Here is a 19,762-nt window from a genome sequence, read left to right on the forward strand (position 1 = left end):
AAAAATCTAATGTAGTAATTATACATGAGAGCATTTATAACTTTCCGTTTTTGTCATTTGCTATTTAAATTTTAGTTATTTGGAACTAACATCATCCTTTGCTTTTGACCTGAGTATTACCTTTTAGTGTTGTCTTTATTTATATTGTAGTAGTCATTGCAGATATTATTCTCTTGGTTCTGTTTATTTCATTCTGCATCATTTCTTACTATGTTTCTCAGAATACTTCTTGCTCACTTTACCTTTTAGTTCAGTAATATTCCATTACATTAATGAATTTCATTTTTAAAATCATTAATTGTTGGGTACAGTACTTAAGAGCACTGTCTTTTGCAGTGACCAAAAGTAGGAAATAAAATAGTTACCCACTGATAGGGAAATGGCTGAACAAATTGTATGTTAAATTAAGATATATTGTTCCATAAGAAATGAAATGATATATGTTAGGAATTCATAGAAACATCAGACAACTCTATGAACTTTTGAAGAGTGAAAGAAACAGAGTATATAGAATGACTAATAACATACACAAAAGCACAACTAATAGGCAGCTATGCTCTGATTAATTGTAATGACCAATCTCCATTCTAGAAAAAAAGTCAAAATATATTTCCTTCTTGTTTGTAGAGAATTGGGGAAATGACTAGGTGGAGCAGTAGATAGAATGCTGAGCTTAGAGTTAGGAAGACCTGTGTCCAAATCCATCCCCAGACACTTCCTAGCTGTGTGATCTTGGACAAGTTATTTAACCTGTGTTTGCCACTGGTGAAAGTAATGGCAAACCACTCCAGTATCTTTGCCAAGAAAACCCCACACACAGGGTCACAGAGTCAGACATGACTGCAATGACCGAACAGCAACATAGCATATAAGGTACTAAGGCTAATCCAATAATAACATTTTTTGTAAAATTAAGAATCCTATTTTATTATATATGGACTTTGCTATTAAGGAGAGCATACCTGACACAAACTTATTATCGGGTTGCTGGTGGTGACTTAGGCTCCTGAAAATTATGAGGTGAATAGGAAAAACATGTTCTGATTGCATTTGGTTATGCAAATAGCCACGGCTTGAGATTGAGTGGGGAAGACAAGGGAAGAAGGAATAAAAATAGTACCACTTTGTTTTTCCTTCCCCCTTAAGACCAATATAGGGTCCAGTCTCACTCTCAGAATGTATTCTCTCTTTTGTCCCTCACGAGAGGAGACACAAAAAGGAAAAAGAAAAGAGCATGCTCCAGGTTGGCGTCAGCTGTTCTTTCTACTAAGGTATTTTGCTTAATTGTTTTTCTTTTGTTACAAGGGGAAGATTCAATGTAGGTGCCATCATCAGACTAGACCTATGATTTCTCTGGTATAAAAGACTTCAAGGAAAAAAAATTCCTTTACCAATTTGAATCAGTAATAGTTCTGCCTCTTTGTAGTCTTAGAGAGTTTCCTGGGCTCAGGTCACAGAGCTATTTGTCAGAGGACGACCTTGAACTGAAATCTTACTTACTCTTAAGGCCCCCTCTATCTACAATGCCATGCTACCTTTCATGTAAAAAAAGATTGAATATAAGGTTACTCCCTCCTGCCCCCATACATCTCTGTTGTTCTTCAGTGGTTTCAGTCATGTCTGACTCTTCATGACCCAATTTGAGATTTTCTTGGCAAAGGTACTAGAGTGATTTGCCATTTCCTTCTCTAGCTCATTTTATAGATGAGGAAACTGAGGCAAACAGGGTTCAGTGACTTGCCCAGGGTCAAACAGCTAATAGGTGTCTGAGACCACATTTGAACTCAGTACTTTCTGATTCCAGGCCTGATGCTCTATCCACTGTGCCACCTAATCTGCCTCTATACACACACATACACACACCAAAAAAAAGGGTGTAACTACAAATGTTTTCATCGTATGTAATTTTTCTTTTTATCCTTTACAGTTGGGGGCTGTAGATATAGTAATAGGGTTGCTGGATTGAAGTTTAACTATTTTCTTGCATAATTCCAAATTATCATTTTATAATTTATTCTACTCCATGCTTGGTTACAAATTCTTCTATCCTCAGATATAGAAGATAAAACCTGCCATTCTTCTGATATTTTTTATGGCACTACTTTTTATATTTGGATCATCTCCAGTGGAGTTTATTGCTGTATAGAGTTTACTGTAAGAATCTAAACCTTCATCAAACAGCTTTCTATTGCTTTCTGGTTTTGTCCCAACTGTTAAAAAGTAAAAAAGTATATTCTAGATGTTGAAGGCTGATAAATCATTCATTGATCCAAATTAATTTGTCGAGCATTCATGAAGCATCTACTATGTACAAGTTATTTACATACAAAATTAAAAATCGTCTCTGTTTTTGAGGAGCTCTTGTTTTCCATGGAGCAATGTTTGCAAACAGATAGAAATATGCTCCTCCTTTTGATAATTTGAGGAAAGAGAGCTAAAGATTCCCCATAGGAGGTGACACATGAGATGTAACTGAAGGGTGCTAGGAATTCTGAGATGTGAAGGTGAGGGGAAAGTGAGTTGCAGAGGTAGTACTTGGGACAGACTATGTTGTGTCAGGGAGACAACAGGTGGAATCCAGCATTCTGGGAACAAGTAGGACAATTTGACTGGATTATAGGGTGTGTGAAGGGAAATAATATTTGGTAAGCCTGGAAAAGTAGGCTGGAGACAGATTGTATAGGACTTCAAGTGTCAAGCTGAGGTTTGCCTAGTGGCAAAAGGGAGCGAGTGAAGGTTCCTGGGTAGAAGGATAACATGGTTAGACTTATGCTTTAAGAAGGTCAGAATTAGGGGAATAGATTTGAGGATCATCTGTATTTAAAACTGGGAGTGAATCTGATTTTTCGCAGAAGACTGTATAAAAAGAGAAGGGGAATAGGACAAGTTTAGGGAACACCTACATTAAATATATTTTGGAGGGAAATAAGGGCAGCCTGAATGAATATTTAATCGTTTGTAACTAGTAAAGAAAACATTAAATATTTAGAAGAGGAGTAGGAGCCAGCAAAAAAAGACAGACAGATAAACAGAGATAGAGAACCAAGAGAGTGGAGCTTCTCTGACATCAAGGGAGAGGAGAGTATATTTAGTTGGAGGTGATGGTCAACAGTGTCAGCTATAGGTAATGTAAAAAACAAAAGATGCCAATAAAAATGACATACTTTTTTATATCTGAGAAGAAAAAAAAGTTAACTAAAACTAACTAGTACAGTGGAATAGTGTGTCGTTTTAATGTTTTTAAACAGAAAATTCTAATCATAATGATTATTTTTACATACAGTTTTTTATTTACTAACTTGAATGTTCTTTGTAGAAGCAATAATAGCTTATGTTTATATCATACTTTATAGCTTACAGAGAGCTTTCCTCATATCATATGAGACAGTATAATTGTTATTATCCTTAATTTACATGTGAGGAAACAGAGTCTCAGAGGTTAAGTGATTGGACCAAAGTTAAACAGCTAGTAGTCAGTGACAAAGCCTGAATTTGAAACTAGAGCTTTTGCCTTCATATTCAGTGCTATTTCCTCTACCCCAGGCAGATAATGTGTTCTAATTCTGGACAGTTAGAAAATGATAACATGGAATTTTTTTTTTAATGATCATGCCACATATTGACATTTCATTGAGATATGTTTTTTAGATACTTACTCTTCTTTGGCTAGTTTGTTTAGATTATTGTTTATCACTTTATAGAAATTTTACAATGCCTTTGTGCTGTGCTTTAGCATCAGTAGGTGATAAACTTGTTTACAGGTAGGCATATATAGAAGCTGCAGTATATTTATGTGTATATGGGGCAGCTAGGGGGCACAGAGGGTAGAGTGTTGGCACTGGCTTCAGGAAGGCTCATCTTCCTGAATTCAAAACTGGCCTCATACACTTACTAGCTGTATGAGTCTGGGCAAGTTTGCCTCAGTTTCCTCAACTGTAAAATGAGTTACAGAAGGAAATGGCAAACCACTCTAGTATCTCTGCCAAGAAAACCCCAAATGGGGTTGTGAAGAATAGGACTCAACTGAAAAATACCTGAACTGAACATGTATGCATATGTGTGTGTGCATGTGTTTGATTAAAAAAAAAAAAAAAAACTTTCTTTTTGAAGCAAAACAAGCATAGTACCATGCAACTTTTATTAGAATCTGGGACTTAAGTTTAATAGTTCTGTGTTTTGTACAACTCTGAAATATGAAGCTTTTCCATGTAATTTCATGCCAGTGTTGACCCATGTGGATTAAAATAGCCTTATTTTAACCCATGACCAAATTTGGAATTAGAATATCTATCCACTGGGAATTTGTAAATTATTGTAGTTTATAGCATGACAGGTTTATATAAATAATTACAGTGATTCCCACTGCTGTTTTAAATTAAAATTCAGTTTCAAATAGAGAGACATAATGAAACAAGTGCTGAAGATGCCAGATTAGGTTAGTGTTTCTTGTACCTGTTTGTAATATCTCAGTCATTTATTTGTACCATTTAAAAGGGGAAAAAAAGTTTTAAAATACTGATTAGAAAGAGAAAAATTTTACCCCATTAGAGCAGAGCATGTTACTTCTTTGCTTTATTGATTTAAAGCATTTTGATTTTAATTTCTATTTATATCTCATGGTAAATTAACCATCCAAACCTGTTTTATCTTCTGTTTTCATTGTATTTCTTGTGGCTAAGATTTTATTTTACTGTGTTACTATTATGTAGAGAGAGAAGTTATAGGCATTAAATTACAGAAAAATAGTCCTTTTGCTTAATTACTTTTTATTTACTGTATATCATAATTTATATTTTATTGAACCGAGAAGTTACCGATCATTTTGGATTTTTTTGTCTTTTACTTTTTTCTGAAAACTTGAATATGGAATGGAATACAGAATAAGTGAAATAAAAATAATAATTGTTTAATACTTATTTCTAACTTTTTCTCTTTACACAGATAAAGACACAATAAATAAAATTAGAGATTTGCGCATGAAAGCTGAAGATTATGAAGTAGTGAAAGTGATTGGTAGAGGTGCATTTGGAGAAGTGCAATTGGTAAGTTACTTCAGTGAACTTAATGATGATATATTTTTTGGTAAGGGTGCCTATATTGGTTCAACAGTTTTTAATTTGAGACTATTGGATTAAAAAAAAACCGATCACTTTGAATTTTGGTTGCCCAATTCCTAAAAAAGTATGCAAATTCTGGGGTAAAATTCAACCTGCAGTGATGTATTTTCCATAGGAAACTCAGGATCCATGCATAGGGAAAAAAGAAATTGAAGCTTCAGAAGTAGAGTCTTCCTGTTAGTAAGAATTGAGTATCTGATAAGGTTCTAGATAGCCTGTTTAAGTAGCAGGATTGGGAGTGAGGGGTATAATTTTCTTCCTCCTTCCTTTACCTAGCCTTGTAACAATACCTCATGTGTCCCTTTCCATCCTTCATTTCTCTAGACTGGATCTAAGTTGCCTGGCGTTTGCCTGGTATTTGCCTGTCATAGTAATCTTACTGGTTTGCTAGGTTATTTGCTTTCACAGCCAGTTGTCTTCCAAATCAACAGACAAATGATCTGTTTATTATATGATATTTAGTGTGCATTGTGCATCAGGGTCTTTCTCATGGTATTGGATTTCTTTTGGTAGATTTCTTTGAATACACACTTAAGCCAGATCCCTTTAATTACTAAAGCTCTAACCTAAAAGAGATAAAGTATTTTTTACGAGCTTACTATGTGCTAGGCACTGTGCTAAGTTCTGGGGTTACAATTACAAGCCAGTGTTCTAATGATTAAAGAGAATGCATAAAGGGGAGCTGGAAAAGGCAGGGAGTTTATGTGGGGGACAGTAAAGAGCAAGTGAAATCCTTTATCCAGAGGGGGCTAAACATTTTCATTTTCTTCCGATTAGAGATCAAGTACTATTTCCTTTTTCTTCCTCTTAGAGAAGAAGTAATTTTTAAGAAATATGGAATGTGAGTAGGTTTCACAAATTGGACCTTTTGGATCCAATGGTGCTAAAGATGGCACCATAAAATAAGTAAACTAGTGAAATTTAATGACCTCTAATAAGTATCATTTTTAGAAGAGTAAAAGTCTGAGCATTAAGATAACTATTGTGCATGAATTTCCCCTTCTCTTCTCCTTTTTACCTAATTTCGCTCTACTATCTGTCTCTTTCTCCCAAAACTTCTTAAGGTGCTGCTGCTAAAATGTGTTAAGAAAAAAACCTTTATTTCCTGAGGCAGTCCTGAGGCATTTTTGAATAACTCTGTTAAGAAATTTTTCTTTTTTCAAACCGAAATTTGCCCCTTTGTAACTTTTACCCATTGCTTCCACTTCTTACTACTTGATTAAAACAGAAGGAGTTTAATCTCTCTTTCACATGACAGCCTTCTTAGTACTCTAATTATAGTTCTCATATTCCCTCATCTACTCTTGTGCAAGCTAAAAATCCCTAGTACCTTCAATCAACCCTCATATGATGTAGAAGTACTTAAAAATGCTGGTTGATTAAGGTCTTTGACCATTCTTGTTTCCCTCCTGGACATTCTCCTCCTTATCAATTTTCTTTGTAAAATGTATTGTCCAAAACTCAACATAATACTTCAAATATTATCTGACCCAAGGTGTCACTCTCCAGATACTATGCCTTCCTTAAAACAGCCATTAAATCTGTTGGTTGCCATATCCCACTGTAGATTCACTGAGTGTGCAGTTGAGGAAAACTCTCAGCTCTTCTTCAAACTGCTCTCTTGCCATGCTTTTCACATTTTGTACTTAGGAAAGTGATTTTTAGAGACCAAGTAAGTATAAGATTTCATATTTATCCTTACTAAATTTCATCTTATTAGAATCAACCAAATGTTCTAGCTTGTCAAGATCTTTTTGAATCCTGACCTTGTCATTCAGTGTTCAATGTTGGTTATTTCTCTTAGCTTTGGGTCATCTGCAAATTGGGTAAAGAGATTTTGTATACCTTTTTCCAAGTCATTGATAAAGATGTTAAATAACATAGGGCTACTAAGCACAGATACCTGAGCTCTTCTGCTGCAGTCTTCCTTCTAAGCTAACATCAAACCATTAATGGCTGTTCTATGAGTTCAGCCAGGAGTTAGAATGGGAATTCTAGTTAGGAATGTAAAAATAAATAACCCTAAATTGGAAGCTAGCCTGTCTAATTCCTGTAATACAGAAATGGTGTTCATCACTGCAACAGATGGCATTTTTCTCCCATATAATCTCATTATAGAGACGAAATAATAAGGGCTAGGCATCAAAAGTGAGTGGAGGAAAGTGTATGGAGATTGGTTTGTCAGTTTGATTAGTTTTTGACTTACACTAATAATTAACATGGATGTTACTTTTTGTTTTATATAATTGCATAGCACAAAACAATAGTCAAAGATTTTCAGATATTAATGTAGACAAAAAATTCTGTCTTTTGTTAAAGTGATTTAAAATCTAATATAATTTGTCAAATATATATATACATATATTTCAGCTAAAGAAGGAATAATTGAAGTGACTGAACTGTTAAAATAATTTTTTGTCAAGTTGAAGTATTTATCAGATCTCATGAAGTTATTATACTCATTTAGTGAATTGGTGCACTTTATTGTGATTTCTTGAAATTAAGAAATGATTTGTCATCTAAGATATTATAATTGTTTAAAACAAAACCTTTGTTTTAAAGGTAAGGCATAAATCCACCAGGAAGGTGTATGCTATGAAGCTGCTGAGCAAATTTGAAATGATTAAGAGATCAGATTCTGCTTTCTTCTGGGAAGAACGGGACATTATGGCTTTTGCTAACAGCCCCTGGGTGGTTCAGGTATAGTTATGCCACTTTTTTATTTTATTAGAGCATAAATGTCTTAAAAGCAAGGAGAGAATAGGGAAAGAAGGAAGAAAGAACTTACTAAACACTTTCGATAGGCCAGCCACTGTGCTACGTGCTTTACAAATATTATCTTATTTGATTCTTATAACAACCCTGAGAGGTAGGTGCAGTCATTTATCCCTTTTTTTACAGTTGAGGAAACTGAAACAGAGGGTAAGTGACTTGCCCAGGGTCACACAACTATTAAGTGTTTGAGGCTGGATTTGACTCAGGTTCAAATTACTTCGAGTCAGCACTCTGTCCACTGTACCACGTAACTACCCTTGGAACTTAATTCAGTTAAATAAAGAGTTTGCAACTTTAGTAAAAACACTTTTATTTCTTAATGGTTCTATTGTATTATGATAAGTTGCCATTAAAGGTCATTCTATAGATAAGAAATAGTTGAGGAATCTCTATAGAGTTAAGACCAACTATGATGTGCCTGAAAAGTGGGCCTGCTTCTGTACAACAGATATATTTTTGCATTTGATGCAGTCTATTTAATAGGTTTTATTCATAGACAAGAATTTCTAGATTTCTCTTTATAGAATAATATTTTTCAACCCAGCATTAAGAGAGTCATTTTTCTCTCTAGTACTTTGCCTGAAATTACAATAAATTTTCATCAAGTAAATGGTATTACTTTGATTTTGTGATTTGATGTGTACATTACTTTAACTTCAGACTCAAATCAAAATAATGGAAATTGCCTTTGGCATCTTTCGGACAGTTTTTTTTTTAATGGAGTACTTTTTTTCTTCAAGGAGAACTATGTACATACCTGTACTGTTTTTATTGTTTAGTTGTTTTCAGTTGTATCCAATTCGTTGTGACCCCATTTGGGGTTTTCTTAGCAAAGATACTGGAGTTGTTGCTATTTGCTTCCTCAGTTCATTTTTCAGAGGAAGAAACTGAGGCAAACGAGTTAAGTGACTTACTCAGGGTCACAAGTAAGTGTCTAAGGTTGCATTTGAACTCAGGTCTTCCTGACTCTAGGACCAACGCTATCCACTGAGCTGCCCCTCATATCTGTACTAACAGGTTATAAATGCTAGTGATTTAAATATAGTGGTATAGATAGCCCCTTGTTACAGCTGTAGTCTAGTTTCAGAGATATCCTTCCATCTTTGAAAGTAGTGGGCTTCCTTCTTAGTTTCAAATTCAGAAAACAAATGAACAAAAAAACCCCAACCCAAAACAAAATCTCATCATTTAAATAGGAAACAAGTAAAATGGCTTCACTATGGAAGTAAAAAACCAATCAGGGACCTTGTGACCTTGGACAAATCACTTCACATCTCTGGACCTTAGTTTTCATGTATAAAATGGGGCCTGACCTCTGAAGTCCCTTCTTGCTCTAAATCTATATGCTTTATTTGCTATAGTATTTAGGGGCAGATTGTACGTAGAATGTAATTATCCTGAATTAATGTTTTTATAAGTAAAAAATTTATGTTGATAACCATTTTTCTTGGTCCTCTTCTGATAAAGTGACTATTTTGTATTCATATCTTAAATAGCTTTATTATGCATTCCAAGATGATCGGTATCTGTACATGGTAATGGAATATATGCCTGGTGGGGATCTTGTTAATTTAATGAGCAACTATGATGTGCCTGAAAAGTGGGCCCGCTTCTATACTGCAGAAGTAGTTCTTGCTTTGGATGCAATCCATTCAATGGGCTTTATTCATAGGTAAGAATTTAAATCACTAAAAATCATTTTCTTGGTTTGTTAAAATAAAAAGCTATGTAAGTTTATCCTGGCATCGAGGTTCCTTTTCTGCTAATATAACTGAAGAAGATAAATCTTTTAAAATTCATAAGCTTATCTTTCCTTTTTAAAATAGATATCAGTACATCATTCTACAGTTTTTATCACAGTCTGTTTAATGCAGAGGTCATTCGTGTAATCAGTAACACTTACATAACATTCCTTCTAACTTCTTAGCTTTAAAAGACAGTATATATAATAGGAAGACATTGCCAAAAATGTTTTGTAGTACTTTAGGAGTTAGCCTGATTTTTTTTTTTTTTTCTAGAGATGTGAAGCCTGACAACATGCTGCTGGATAAATCTGGTCACTTGAAGCTAGCTGATTTTGGTACTTGTATGAAGATGAATAAGGTTAGTATATTTTGATATAAGCATGGTTTAGCCAAATGAAGAAAATTACATTGTTAAAAAATGTTACTAACCTTATGTGGGCTTCTACAGTATTGACGTGGACTGTCTTTATTTGTTGAACTGGATACCATGGTAGCAATGTTGTATAAAGAACTTGTTCATGATTTATTTTTTCCTCTCTATTTAGGGTAAGTGTAGATTGCCAGATTTACTAAATCCTTCATAACAACTTTATAACATGTACTTATTGGTAACTGAAAATGGAATTAGTTTTAATATTACTAAATAGTTGTATCAGTATTATGAGTTGGCTCCAATAAGTTCTGTCAGTGTGTTTATACTTTTATATTTTATTGTGCCTTTGGATTTTTGAGTTACATTTTATTGTTCATAGCTCTAAAAACAAGGATTCTACTCATTCCCATTAAAATAGGACTTTATTTTAATGTTTAAGGTTCGTCAGAAAATAGTAACCAAATAGTTAAAAATTACCTTTTTCCAAGAAAACAACATTTATTAGTTTATTATGTATTAGGAAGAAATCCTCTTTGGCAGTTTTTAAACTAAAGGTTTTATTGCTGTTTTTAAAATTGATAAATGGGCAAGTTTTGTGCAAATTATGTAGAATTTATTAATTCAGTAAACTTTTATTAAGCTCTTATTTCTATAGTGCATTCTAGTAAGTACATGATAAGCCATGTACACAGATACACATAATGTATTAGAAGAGAAAAATTTATTAAAGGAGTTATAAACCATGAGTTCATATGAGAAACTATAGCTTTGAGGTGAATGTTGGAGAAGAAAAGAAAGAATCTGGTAAAACTTCCTAGAATTGGGGGTAATTGATCTTATAAGATGGCAACACAGATAGTTTTATTTTTGTATTTGCCCTTTTGCTCTTTGCATTTTCAAGCATCAGATATGGTATCAAGGTATCAGATTTTTTAGCAGTCCATAACTAAAGTCCTTATTTATTGAGAGTATATATGGTTCTTCAAAGATATTTTATGCCTTAAAACTGTAAAATTCCACTTGAGTGAGGTTTCTCAAATATTTAGCATATACTATGCAAGGCACTGTGTTAGGTGCTAGACATACAAAGATAAAAAATGACAGTGCCTCCCTTCAAGAAGTTTACAGTCTAATGGGATGTGTATATGAGGGATAAAGCAGTCACACCTAAGTAAGTATGGTGTAAGGTGATAAAACTACAGCAACCGGTCAGATAAAAAACAAGAAACTTGAAGTAAGAGAAATCACTTTTAGCAGCAGAGATCAGGGGAATCTTCAGAGAAAAATTGGTACATAAGGGAGGGTCTTAAATAAAATGAAGGAATTTTTATATGTCAAAATGTAAAAAGAATGTGTTTGGGCATGGGAAATGGAATATGCAGATAAACCACATTTGGAGTGGGAAATATTAATTAAGATCAACTAGTATCCTGGTTTGACTAGAGGTTATAGAGAAGACCATGTGAAATCAATTTGGGAAGGTAAGTTGAAGCCAAATTATTGAAGGCTTTAAATGCCATGCCTAAGTGGTTTGTATTTTATCTTAAAGGCTTGGGGAAGATACTTTTTTTTTTTTAAAAACAGAAGTGACACAGTCATATTGTGCTTTAGGAGGGTGATCTTGGCAGTAGTATGAATATATGGATTGGAGAAGGAAGAGCCTGGAGACAGGAATACCAGGTGATAAGTTGTTAAAACAACACAGGCAAGGAGTAATGAGATATTGAACTTGGAAGGTAGCTGTCTAATAGAGAAATCAGGATGGATGTAAAAGAGATTATTGAGGAATAATTAATAAAGCTTGATAATAGACTAGATGATGATGGGATGAGGAAATGGGAAGATTCAAAATTTATCAGGGTTTGAAAGCTAGATGGTCAGCAAGGTGGTGGTGCCATCAACAGAAATAGGGAAGTTTTTGGGAAGAGGAGCACGTAAGATCTTAGGCTTTTAAAGGTCATCTTGTCCAACCCCATTACATATGAGGAGATTGAGTCTTTGAGGGTCAAGTGAATTGCCCAGGGTTACGTAGATTGTAAATGGCAGACCTGAGATTTGAACCTAAGTCCTCTGACTCCAAACCCAGTACTCATTCCTCCATACCACACTGATTTCACTTTCAGACATGTAGCCCATGTAGCTTGAGTTATTGGTGGCAAAAGATTTCTAAGAAGCAATTAAAAATAAGCTCAGAGGTGAGATTAGAGAGAGGGAGAGAATGAATGAAGATTGAGAGGTGTAAAGGAAAAATAAAGGTGAAAGTTCATCTACCGAGAAGGATTAATAATAGAAGTGGGAGGATGGATGCTTGAGGAAAGTGAAGATTTGGAATATCTACTTTATGGCATGTGGTAGAGAGTTAGATGAGTAAGATTGCCATGCAACAATGAAGGTCCAATTAAGATTAACCAGGATGAATTTGTTGTCTCATTATGCAGTTTTATGATATTTTCCAACAACATTCTAGTAGCACAAAAGGTGGTGATGATGAGAGGAGAGGATTATTTTACTGTATGTTTTGTTTTTATTGAACTTTGCTCCCACCAAAAGTATACTCTCCCTTAAAACAGAAACAGCAAAACAGCCGTAACAAGACCTAATATGACAGCCATGACTAAGAGAGTAAACAGTATTGCTCATTGGTAGTCTATCACTTCTCTTCTTAAAAGAAGGACGTGTGCTCTGATCCCATTCACCTGGAATCATTATTAAGCATTGTACTTGATGTGATTTTCTTTTGTCCTCTAGTGTTGTCTTCAACATTATTATACATATATTATTATAATCATTGTATATATTTTATTAGTTTTACTTTCATCACTTTATGAGTTCATATGAGACGACTTATGTTTCTTTAAATTCCTTATGTTCTTTTTTTCTTATCATATGTTAATATTCTGTTACATTCACATGCCAAGATTTATTCAGTTATTCCCCAATTAATGGGCACCAACTTTTTCAGTTTCTAACTTTTATAAAAATGAGGCTAAAAATAGTTTTTGTTACTGAACCCATTGGGGATCATAAGCCCAGTAGTAGGCTTGCTGGGTCAAAGGGTATGAAGAGTTTAGTAAGTTTTTTCTTTTTCCAAATAATTCCAAGTGCTTTCCAGAATGATTGGATCAGTTCATGCTTCCACCAGCAGTGTATCAGTGTGCCTGCCTTCTCATAGGCCTTTTAACATTGACAGTCTTAAAAGCCTTTATCATCTTAGGACAGTGTATTATTAAAGTGACTGATTATGGATTCAAGACCATTAAAGGAGGAAAAAGGAAGATACAGAACAGGGATAATGGAGGAGATGCGAGAAGAGATATATGTTGTAGGTGCATAAAGGTTGCTTTGAAGGTACTGAAGTCATAATGTGGACAAAGATAAGTCCAACAAGAGTGATATGACAAGTTGTGGAAGGATAGGAGATTATATTCAGAAAAAGGAATTTCAGGGTTAAAGGTATTAGAAGTAGAGAAGTTTTAGGTAACAGGGAAGTCTAAAATGTGGCCACTTCTTTGGGTGTCTTGAGGGCAAGTGGAGCTGAAGGATCAAAACAGAGGAGGTTGATGAACTTGAGAAAGCAGTATATTAGTCATCAGTATCACTTTTTTCCATTGTCAGGGATGATACAGTTGGGGTGAAAAGGAAGACTGTTAACTAAGTGTTTCTCATTGAGGGAGGTAAGAGATAGTCTTAGAGGTCAGTAGATGGCAGGGATAAGGATCCAAATAGGGTGAAGTAATTCATTTGTTTTATGAATTTGAAAGGAGAGAGAGATGGGGTTGTTGCATGACAGTAAGGAATAGTAGAGTCATTCTGGCCCTGTGTGTTCTCTTACTCTCAGTATAATGGTGAAGGGTGTCCAATTTCATTTAGTGCCAGAAAACAGGTGGTCTGTAAAAGAGGAAGAAATTGAGGATGCCAAGGTAGTTTTTAAACAATAGAAAGAATATCCAGAGGACACAATGGGAAAGGTGGAAAGAGAAGGATAGGTACTGGGGAAAGAGTGTGACTAGGTTGACTGAGAATGACAGTACTGGTCAAAATAGCAGGAGAAAAAGCTTTTCACCTAATTAGGTGGTGTTACTGCATTACAGGTTTAAGAGGGTGAGAGATTTGGAGTTTAGTTGGAAGAATTCGATTAGTTGCGGGGTAGAGGGAATGCCAGATTTGTAGAAATATGCAGAATAAATCAAACTCAAGATTCTAAGTAGATTCTTGATGTGAGAGAAACTTGACAGATACCTTTTTCTGGATAATTTGGAAGGCTGAATAGTTATGGTGTGTGAAGGAGGAAGGTCTTCACTGATTTCCTCTCTAAGGTAATTCTAAAAAGGTTTTATTAAGGAAAAAATTCTTTTGTATGACTGAGTTTATATCTATATTCGGATTCATACTCTGATTTACCATTTTTTACAGGAAGGTATGGTACGATGTGATACAGCAGTTGGAACACCTGACTATATTTCTCCTGAAGTATTAAAATCCCAAGGTGGTGATGGCTATTATGGGCGAGAATGTGACTGGTGGTCAGTTGGGGTATTTTTATATGAAATGCTTGTAGGTGAGTAAAATAGAACTTAATATATTTATAGTATAGTTTATCCTAAAAAGTCATCATTGAACTATTATCTTTAGCTTTTATTTTGCTAATCTGTTTATTTTGGTTTATGTGGAACAAAAAGCTCCAATAGTCATTAATCATAAGGTATATTTTCCTGATATATCAATCTTTTTTGGGTTCCAAATATGCATGTCTTTTAGCTTTAACTCATATGTATTGCATGTAGATTTGGATGCTTTTTAAACTTGATGTTGATGGTTTAAATGTAGTAGAAAATTTTGTTTTATTTCTTATATTACTTTTTCAGGTGATACACCATTTTATGCAGATTCACTGGTTGGGACATATAGCAAAATTATGAACCATAAAAATTCTCTTACTTTCCCTGATGATAATGATATCTCAAAAGAAGCAAAAAATCTTATTTGTGCCTTCCTTACAGACAGGTAAAGTATCTTACAAGCAGACAAAATATTTTAAAACTAGAATGCTAAGGGGATTTTCAACTCTCCATCTTATCTATGATGAGGACCTATATTTTAGCTATTAACTACTTATAATATAAAATGTTTTATTTTTAAATTAACCTCATTCATGAACCCAGGAAGAGTTGCATAACTTTCTGTCTTGTTGTTTTGATCTAAAACAGGCTGTGTTGTAGGGAGAAGGAATATTATCTTAGTATTTGAACCTTATTTTGTAGCTGCAGCTTTTGGCAACCTTCATTAATCATTGAGCTTCTCTCCCTTATTTACTAAAGCACAGAAATAAATAAGCCGTGATCATAGATTCATTGCATTTTAGCTGTAGAAAGGATTTTGAAGATCATGGAATCCAGTGATCTCAAATTTACATTTCACATATTAAGTTTATAGTACTAATCCAATTGTATCATATGAATTTTTGTTTCTCTTCACAAAGACAACAGAACTGCATAGTATTCCTTGTAGGTGGGGCTATATCTTTGGGGTTTGAGATTTCTGACCTACTCTAATACCTTCTCTTTTACCAGTGAAAAAGCTGACGGCCTCCTGCTTTGCCTGGGGTCACATAACTAACTAGGAACAGAACTTTATGAGTAGCACATAAGTTTCTTGAAGTGTAGTGTTCTAAAGTTGGGGCAAAGGGAAATTAATTTTTAATCTGAAATTTCTGAGTCAGATCTTCTTTCTTATTAGATTTGGTTTGTAGAAACATAAAGACCCAACTCCTTTTCCTTTTCTGCAATGGTTATCATTGGTCATGGGGAATTATGTTCCTCTCTTGGCAGAAAAACTTATTTGCCATGCTAAGTCTTTTATAAGGTACCATACTTTCCTAGCACTGCTGTAATTCCCTAGGACTTATTTCCTGCCCATTCACTGGAGAAAGATCAGTTAATTGTAATTTAATTCTAAAATACCTTCGATCTTTCAGAATTCCCTTGATGTTTAGACTGAGACTGTGTATGTGAAGCTACTACTGCATGCATATTTTCAAAAACTAAGAGCTTAGAAGAGGAAGAAGCTTTTAAAGTTTTTGAAAGACTTGTTATTTGTTTAGACTTAACTTTCAGGTTCCAGATTTCATTCTTGAGCATTTGTCCTTTTTCTCTAACGGCAAAATGATCCTGTTGGGGTTATAGTTACAAAGACATTTCTTTGATTTCCTTTTCACAATAGTTTAGATAAGATTTGGGAGGAATGTCAGATCTCATCACAGTGTATAACTTAAAGGAGATCCTCTCTCAACCATTGCACAAAGCAGCTGTTTAGCTTTTGCTTGATGAACTCCAGATAAGGAGTTCCGTTTTGGACATGTGTAATTCAAAATACTACATGTGAATATTTAGATGGAAATGCCCAGCAGTCGATGAGTGATATAGAAGTGGAGTTCAGGAAAGGCATGAGGGATAGAGATACAGATTTAGGAGTCATCCACATTAGAAATGATTGTTGGAATGAGGGGTTGAGAGGTAATGAGGTTAAAGGGGAACTGATGAGGTCACAAAGAGAAAGAAGAGGGCCCAGAGAAGAGCCATTTGAGACACCTAGGATTGGGGGTAGCATCTAGATAATGACCCTGCAGAAGAAACTAAGAAGGAATGGTCAGAGAAGTAACAGGAGAACCAGGAAAGAACATTGACTTGAGGAAGGAGTACCCAGCAGGAATTGTCAACAGTGTCAAAAGCAACACAAAATTCAAGGAGGTTAAGGACTGAGACCAGTCCATTAGATTTAGCTTTTTGGAGAGAGCCAGTTCAGTTGAATGGTAGGAGGGGGAAGTTACATTGTAGGGGGTTGACAAGTAAATGGAATGCAACCAATATGAATGACTTTTTCTTAGAATTTCTCCATGAAAAGGTGAATATGGGACGATCACTTTAAAATGGCAGACGGAATAGAGGGATCAAGTGAGGTGTTTGGGTTTTTTTGGGGGGGAGGTATTTTAAGAACAGAGGAGATGTGGGCATATTTGTAGGTAGTAGAGAAGGAACTAGTGGATAAGGAGAGATTATAGATGAGTGGGGCAAAGATAATCAAAGAGGCAGAGATGGGAGGAGAGGCACAAATAAAGGAGTTGGTCTTAGAAAGGAGAAGATCCAAGCCTCAGAACTAAGAGAAAAAGAGGAGAGAATGTAGGATGACGTAGATATTTTGATTTATAAAATAGTCAATAAGAGGAAATTCATAATGAATTGCTTTTTTTCCTCAGAATAAAGTATGAAGTGGGTTTCCTTTGTTGAGAGGGAAGGAGGTAGGGGGACTGAGTGGTATAGAAAGTTTGAAAAGAAAAGAAAAGGTTTGAAATAGCTGCTATTGGATAGAAAAATCAATCAGGGAAAGATAAGTGAGTAGTAGTGAGATCCCAGTCAAGATTGGATACCATATTGTTAACACAGCATAGTTGTGAGACGTTCTTTAGTGTGACTTTCAGCAGCCCTTGTGAGTAGCAGTGGAGAAAGTCAAAGGTGGGAGGACGACACAGGTTTGAGGACTGTCAGAGCATGAGTGGCAGTAGGACAAAGTGGGAAGACTTTTATTTGAAATGATTAATGATAGGGGCAGGACTGCAAAGGGAGAAAAGTGAAGCCAGAGCACAGTCCTAGACCTGGAAAGTAGGGAGGGGTGGAGTCAGTGGAGTTCCTGGTGAGGATACAGGATAGATTTAGGAGGAGTGAGGCAAAAGGACAGATAGAATTTCAGGAGCTTCTGGTTTGCCTCCTCTTTCTGTCTTCCCAGCTAGTTAATTTCCAGCTCATTGTTCATTAGAGAACAGATAGTATAGTGCTAGAGGGCTCAGGTAAGCGTACTTCCTTAAAGAACTTGGAGCTGATTCATCGGACTTATTCTCTGGGAAGACTCTTTCCCTTCTCCTGTAAGCAAAGAAATTAGGCAGTCTGGAAGTTAGCATGACATCTAGTAAAAAACAATGTGAAAGATGATAAAAAAAATGGAGATTGCATTTTTGAGTGACTATTGATGTGTCTGTGGATTGGTCCTATCCAATTATTCTAGAAATTAGTTTGGAAAAGTGACCTGAACTGTTGATACTCTTTGATCTAGTAATTACTATACCTAAAGGAGACCAAAGGCAAAAGCAAAGGTCTATTACATACCAAATATTGATAGAAGTGGAGATGAAGTACAGTAGAAAATCTTTATAGCAGCTACTCCCTCTCCTACTCAAAACAGATAGTCTCTATCCCAATTTATTGGAACTTGTCCTATTTAACAGACATTTCATGCATAAATCAAAGGGCTTCCCACTCCTTGAAAAACTTTAGATTTAGGGGCAGCTAGGTGGCGCAGTGGATAGAGCACCGGCCCTGAAGTCAGGAGGACCTGAGTTCAAATCTGGCCTCAGACCAAACACGTGACACTTACTAGCTGTGTGACCCTGCGCAAATCACTTAACCCCAATTGCCTAAAAACAAAATAAAAAAAAAAAAGAAAAGAAAAACTTTAGATTTAATAATTTAAAAATTGGAAGAATTTTTATATTTAAGTTCAAATTAACCTGTGTGCTGCTTCAGTTGTCCTTGTTGGACCACATTAGGTATTACAGTGCAGAAATTTTTCCAGGGAGATTGATAGTGGTCTGGTGGTTAGAAAGTTAATATGCTTCCTTAAAGAATCTAACTTAGATAATTTGACTGGACAGATCATTGGCCTTTTCCTTTGTATCTAAATGTTATTACATCTCTCTTTTATAGAAAAGCAGATAAATTTCCTGTTGTTTGTGAGATTGTAGTTGAGCTTCAGGTTTTCAAATGTGTTTTGCTTATGCATGACATTAGGCCCACAGATAGCTCTGTTTAGTGCCACTGCTTCTCCATTTTGATGAACATTCTCATATCTTATTAGAGACGTACAGAGGGTTAAGAGGCAGCATGATGCAGTGAGAAGAACATGGGACTGCATAAAGACAAGATGGTGAATTCTAGGCTTGACTTTCCCATTTAACTACCTGTATTCCTTGGGCGACTCACCCTCTGAGCCTCCATTTCCTCATTTCTGAATTACATCTAAAACCCTTTTCTCTGCATATTTCAGGGTTGTTTTGAGGGAAGCACTTTGTTTTCAAAGTGCTATGTTCTATAAATGAGAACTGTGACTTAGATGGTTTTGTTGTTTCTTTATTGTGGGTTTTCTTTCTACAAGTACAGATCCCAACTACTCCACTTTTGAATAATTATATTATAAAAGATAGCATTCATGCAGCAGCTGGTAGAAGACAGCAAGCCTGTTATTTGAACAAAATCAAAATTTCCTACTGCTTAAAGAACAAGAACTCAAAAGTCAGCTAATAAGCACCTATTTTTATCTGGGATATTAAGGGAGTTTCTTAAAAAGTTATCAAAGAAAGTGAACTTGTTTTATTATGGAACTACATAAAGACACTTGTCTGTAAATTCTAATTGTTAATTTAAAAACACATTGAATATTAACAAATTGCTTTTCTTAAAATTCCTTCTGACGTTCCTTTTTAATGTCCTTTTTCCTTCTTTCTCCAGTTATCAACTAAGCTGGAGTATGATCAAAATGAATCATGCAGAATTATACAAATAGCCTTTTCAAGTTTATATTAATCAGTATTTAGGACATTATAGTTGTTTTTAAATACAGTGTATTTTATAGCAAATAAGCTCCCTTGCTACCTACTAAATAGGGTTTGGTTTTTTTTTTTTGGTGAGAAACTCTTTTATGTACTG

At 35.0% G+C, this 19,762-nt stretch overlaps 1 protein-coding gene across 2 annotated transcripts in view; it reads left to right on the forward strand.

Annotated features, from left to right (window-relative positions):
- The window catches only part of LOC114031801 (rho-associated protein kinase 1), a 143,923-nt gene that overhangs the window by 55,850 nt on the left and 68,311 nt on the right, over nt 1-19,762 (forward strand). For both annotated transcript variants that reach the window (XM_027846938.1, XM_027846939.1), the window contains exons 3-8: nt 4,942-5,042; nt 7,680-7,817; nt 9,389-9,564; nt 9,911-9,995; nt 14,424-14,568; nt 14,876-15,014. In XM_027846938.1, coding sequence (XP_027702739.1) covers nt 4,942-5,042; nt 7,680-7,817; nt 9,389-9,564; nt 9,911-9,995; nt 14,424-14,568; nt 14,876-15,014 — 784 coding nt within the window. The remainder of the gene's footprint in view (nt 1-4,941; nt 5,043-7,679; nt 7,818-9,388; nt 9,565-9,910; nt 9,996-14,423; nt 14,569-14,875; nt 15,015-19,762) is intronic.

This window comes from Vombatus ursinus, unplaced genomic scaffold (assembly GCF_900497805.2).
Source record: "Vombatus ursinus unplaced genomic scaffold, bare-nosed wombat genome assembly UNPS02015255.1, whole genome shotgun sequence".
NCBI lineage: Eukaryota > Metazoa > Chordata > Mammalia > Diprotodontia > Vombatidae > Vombatus > Vombatus ursinus.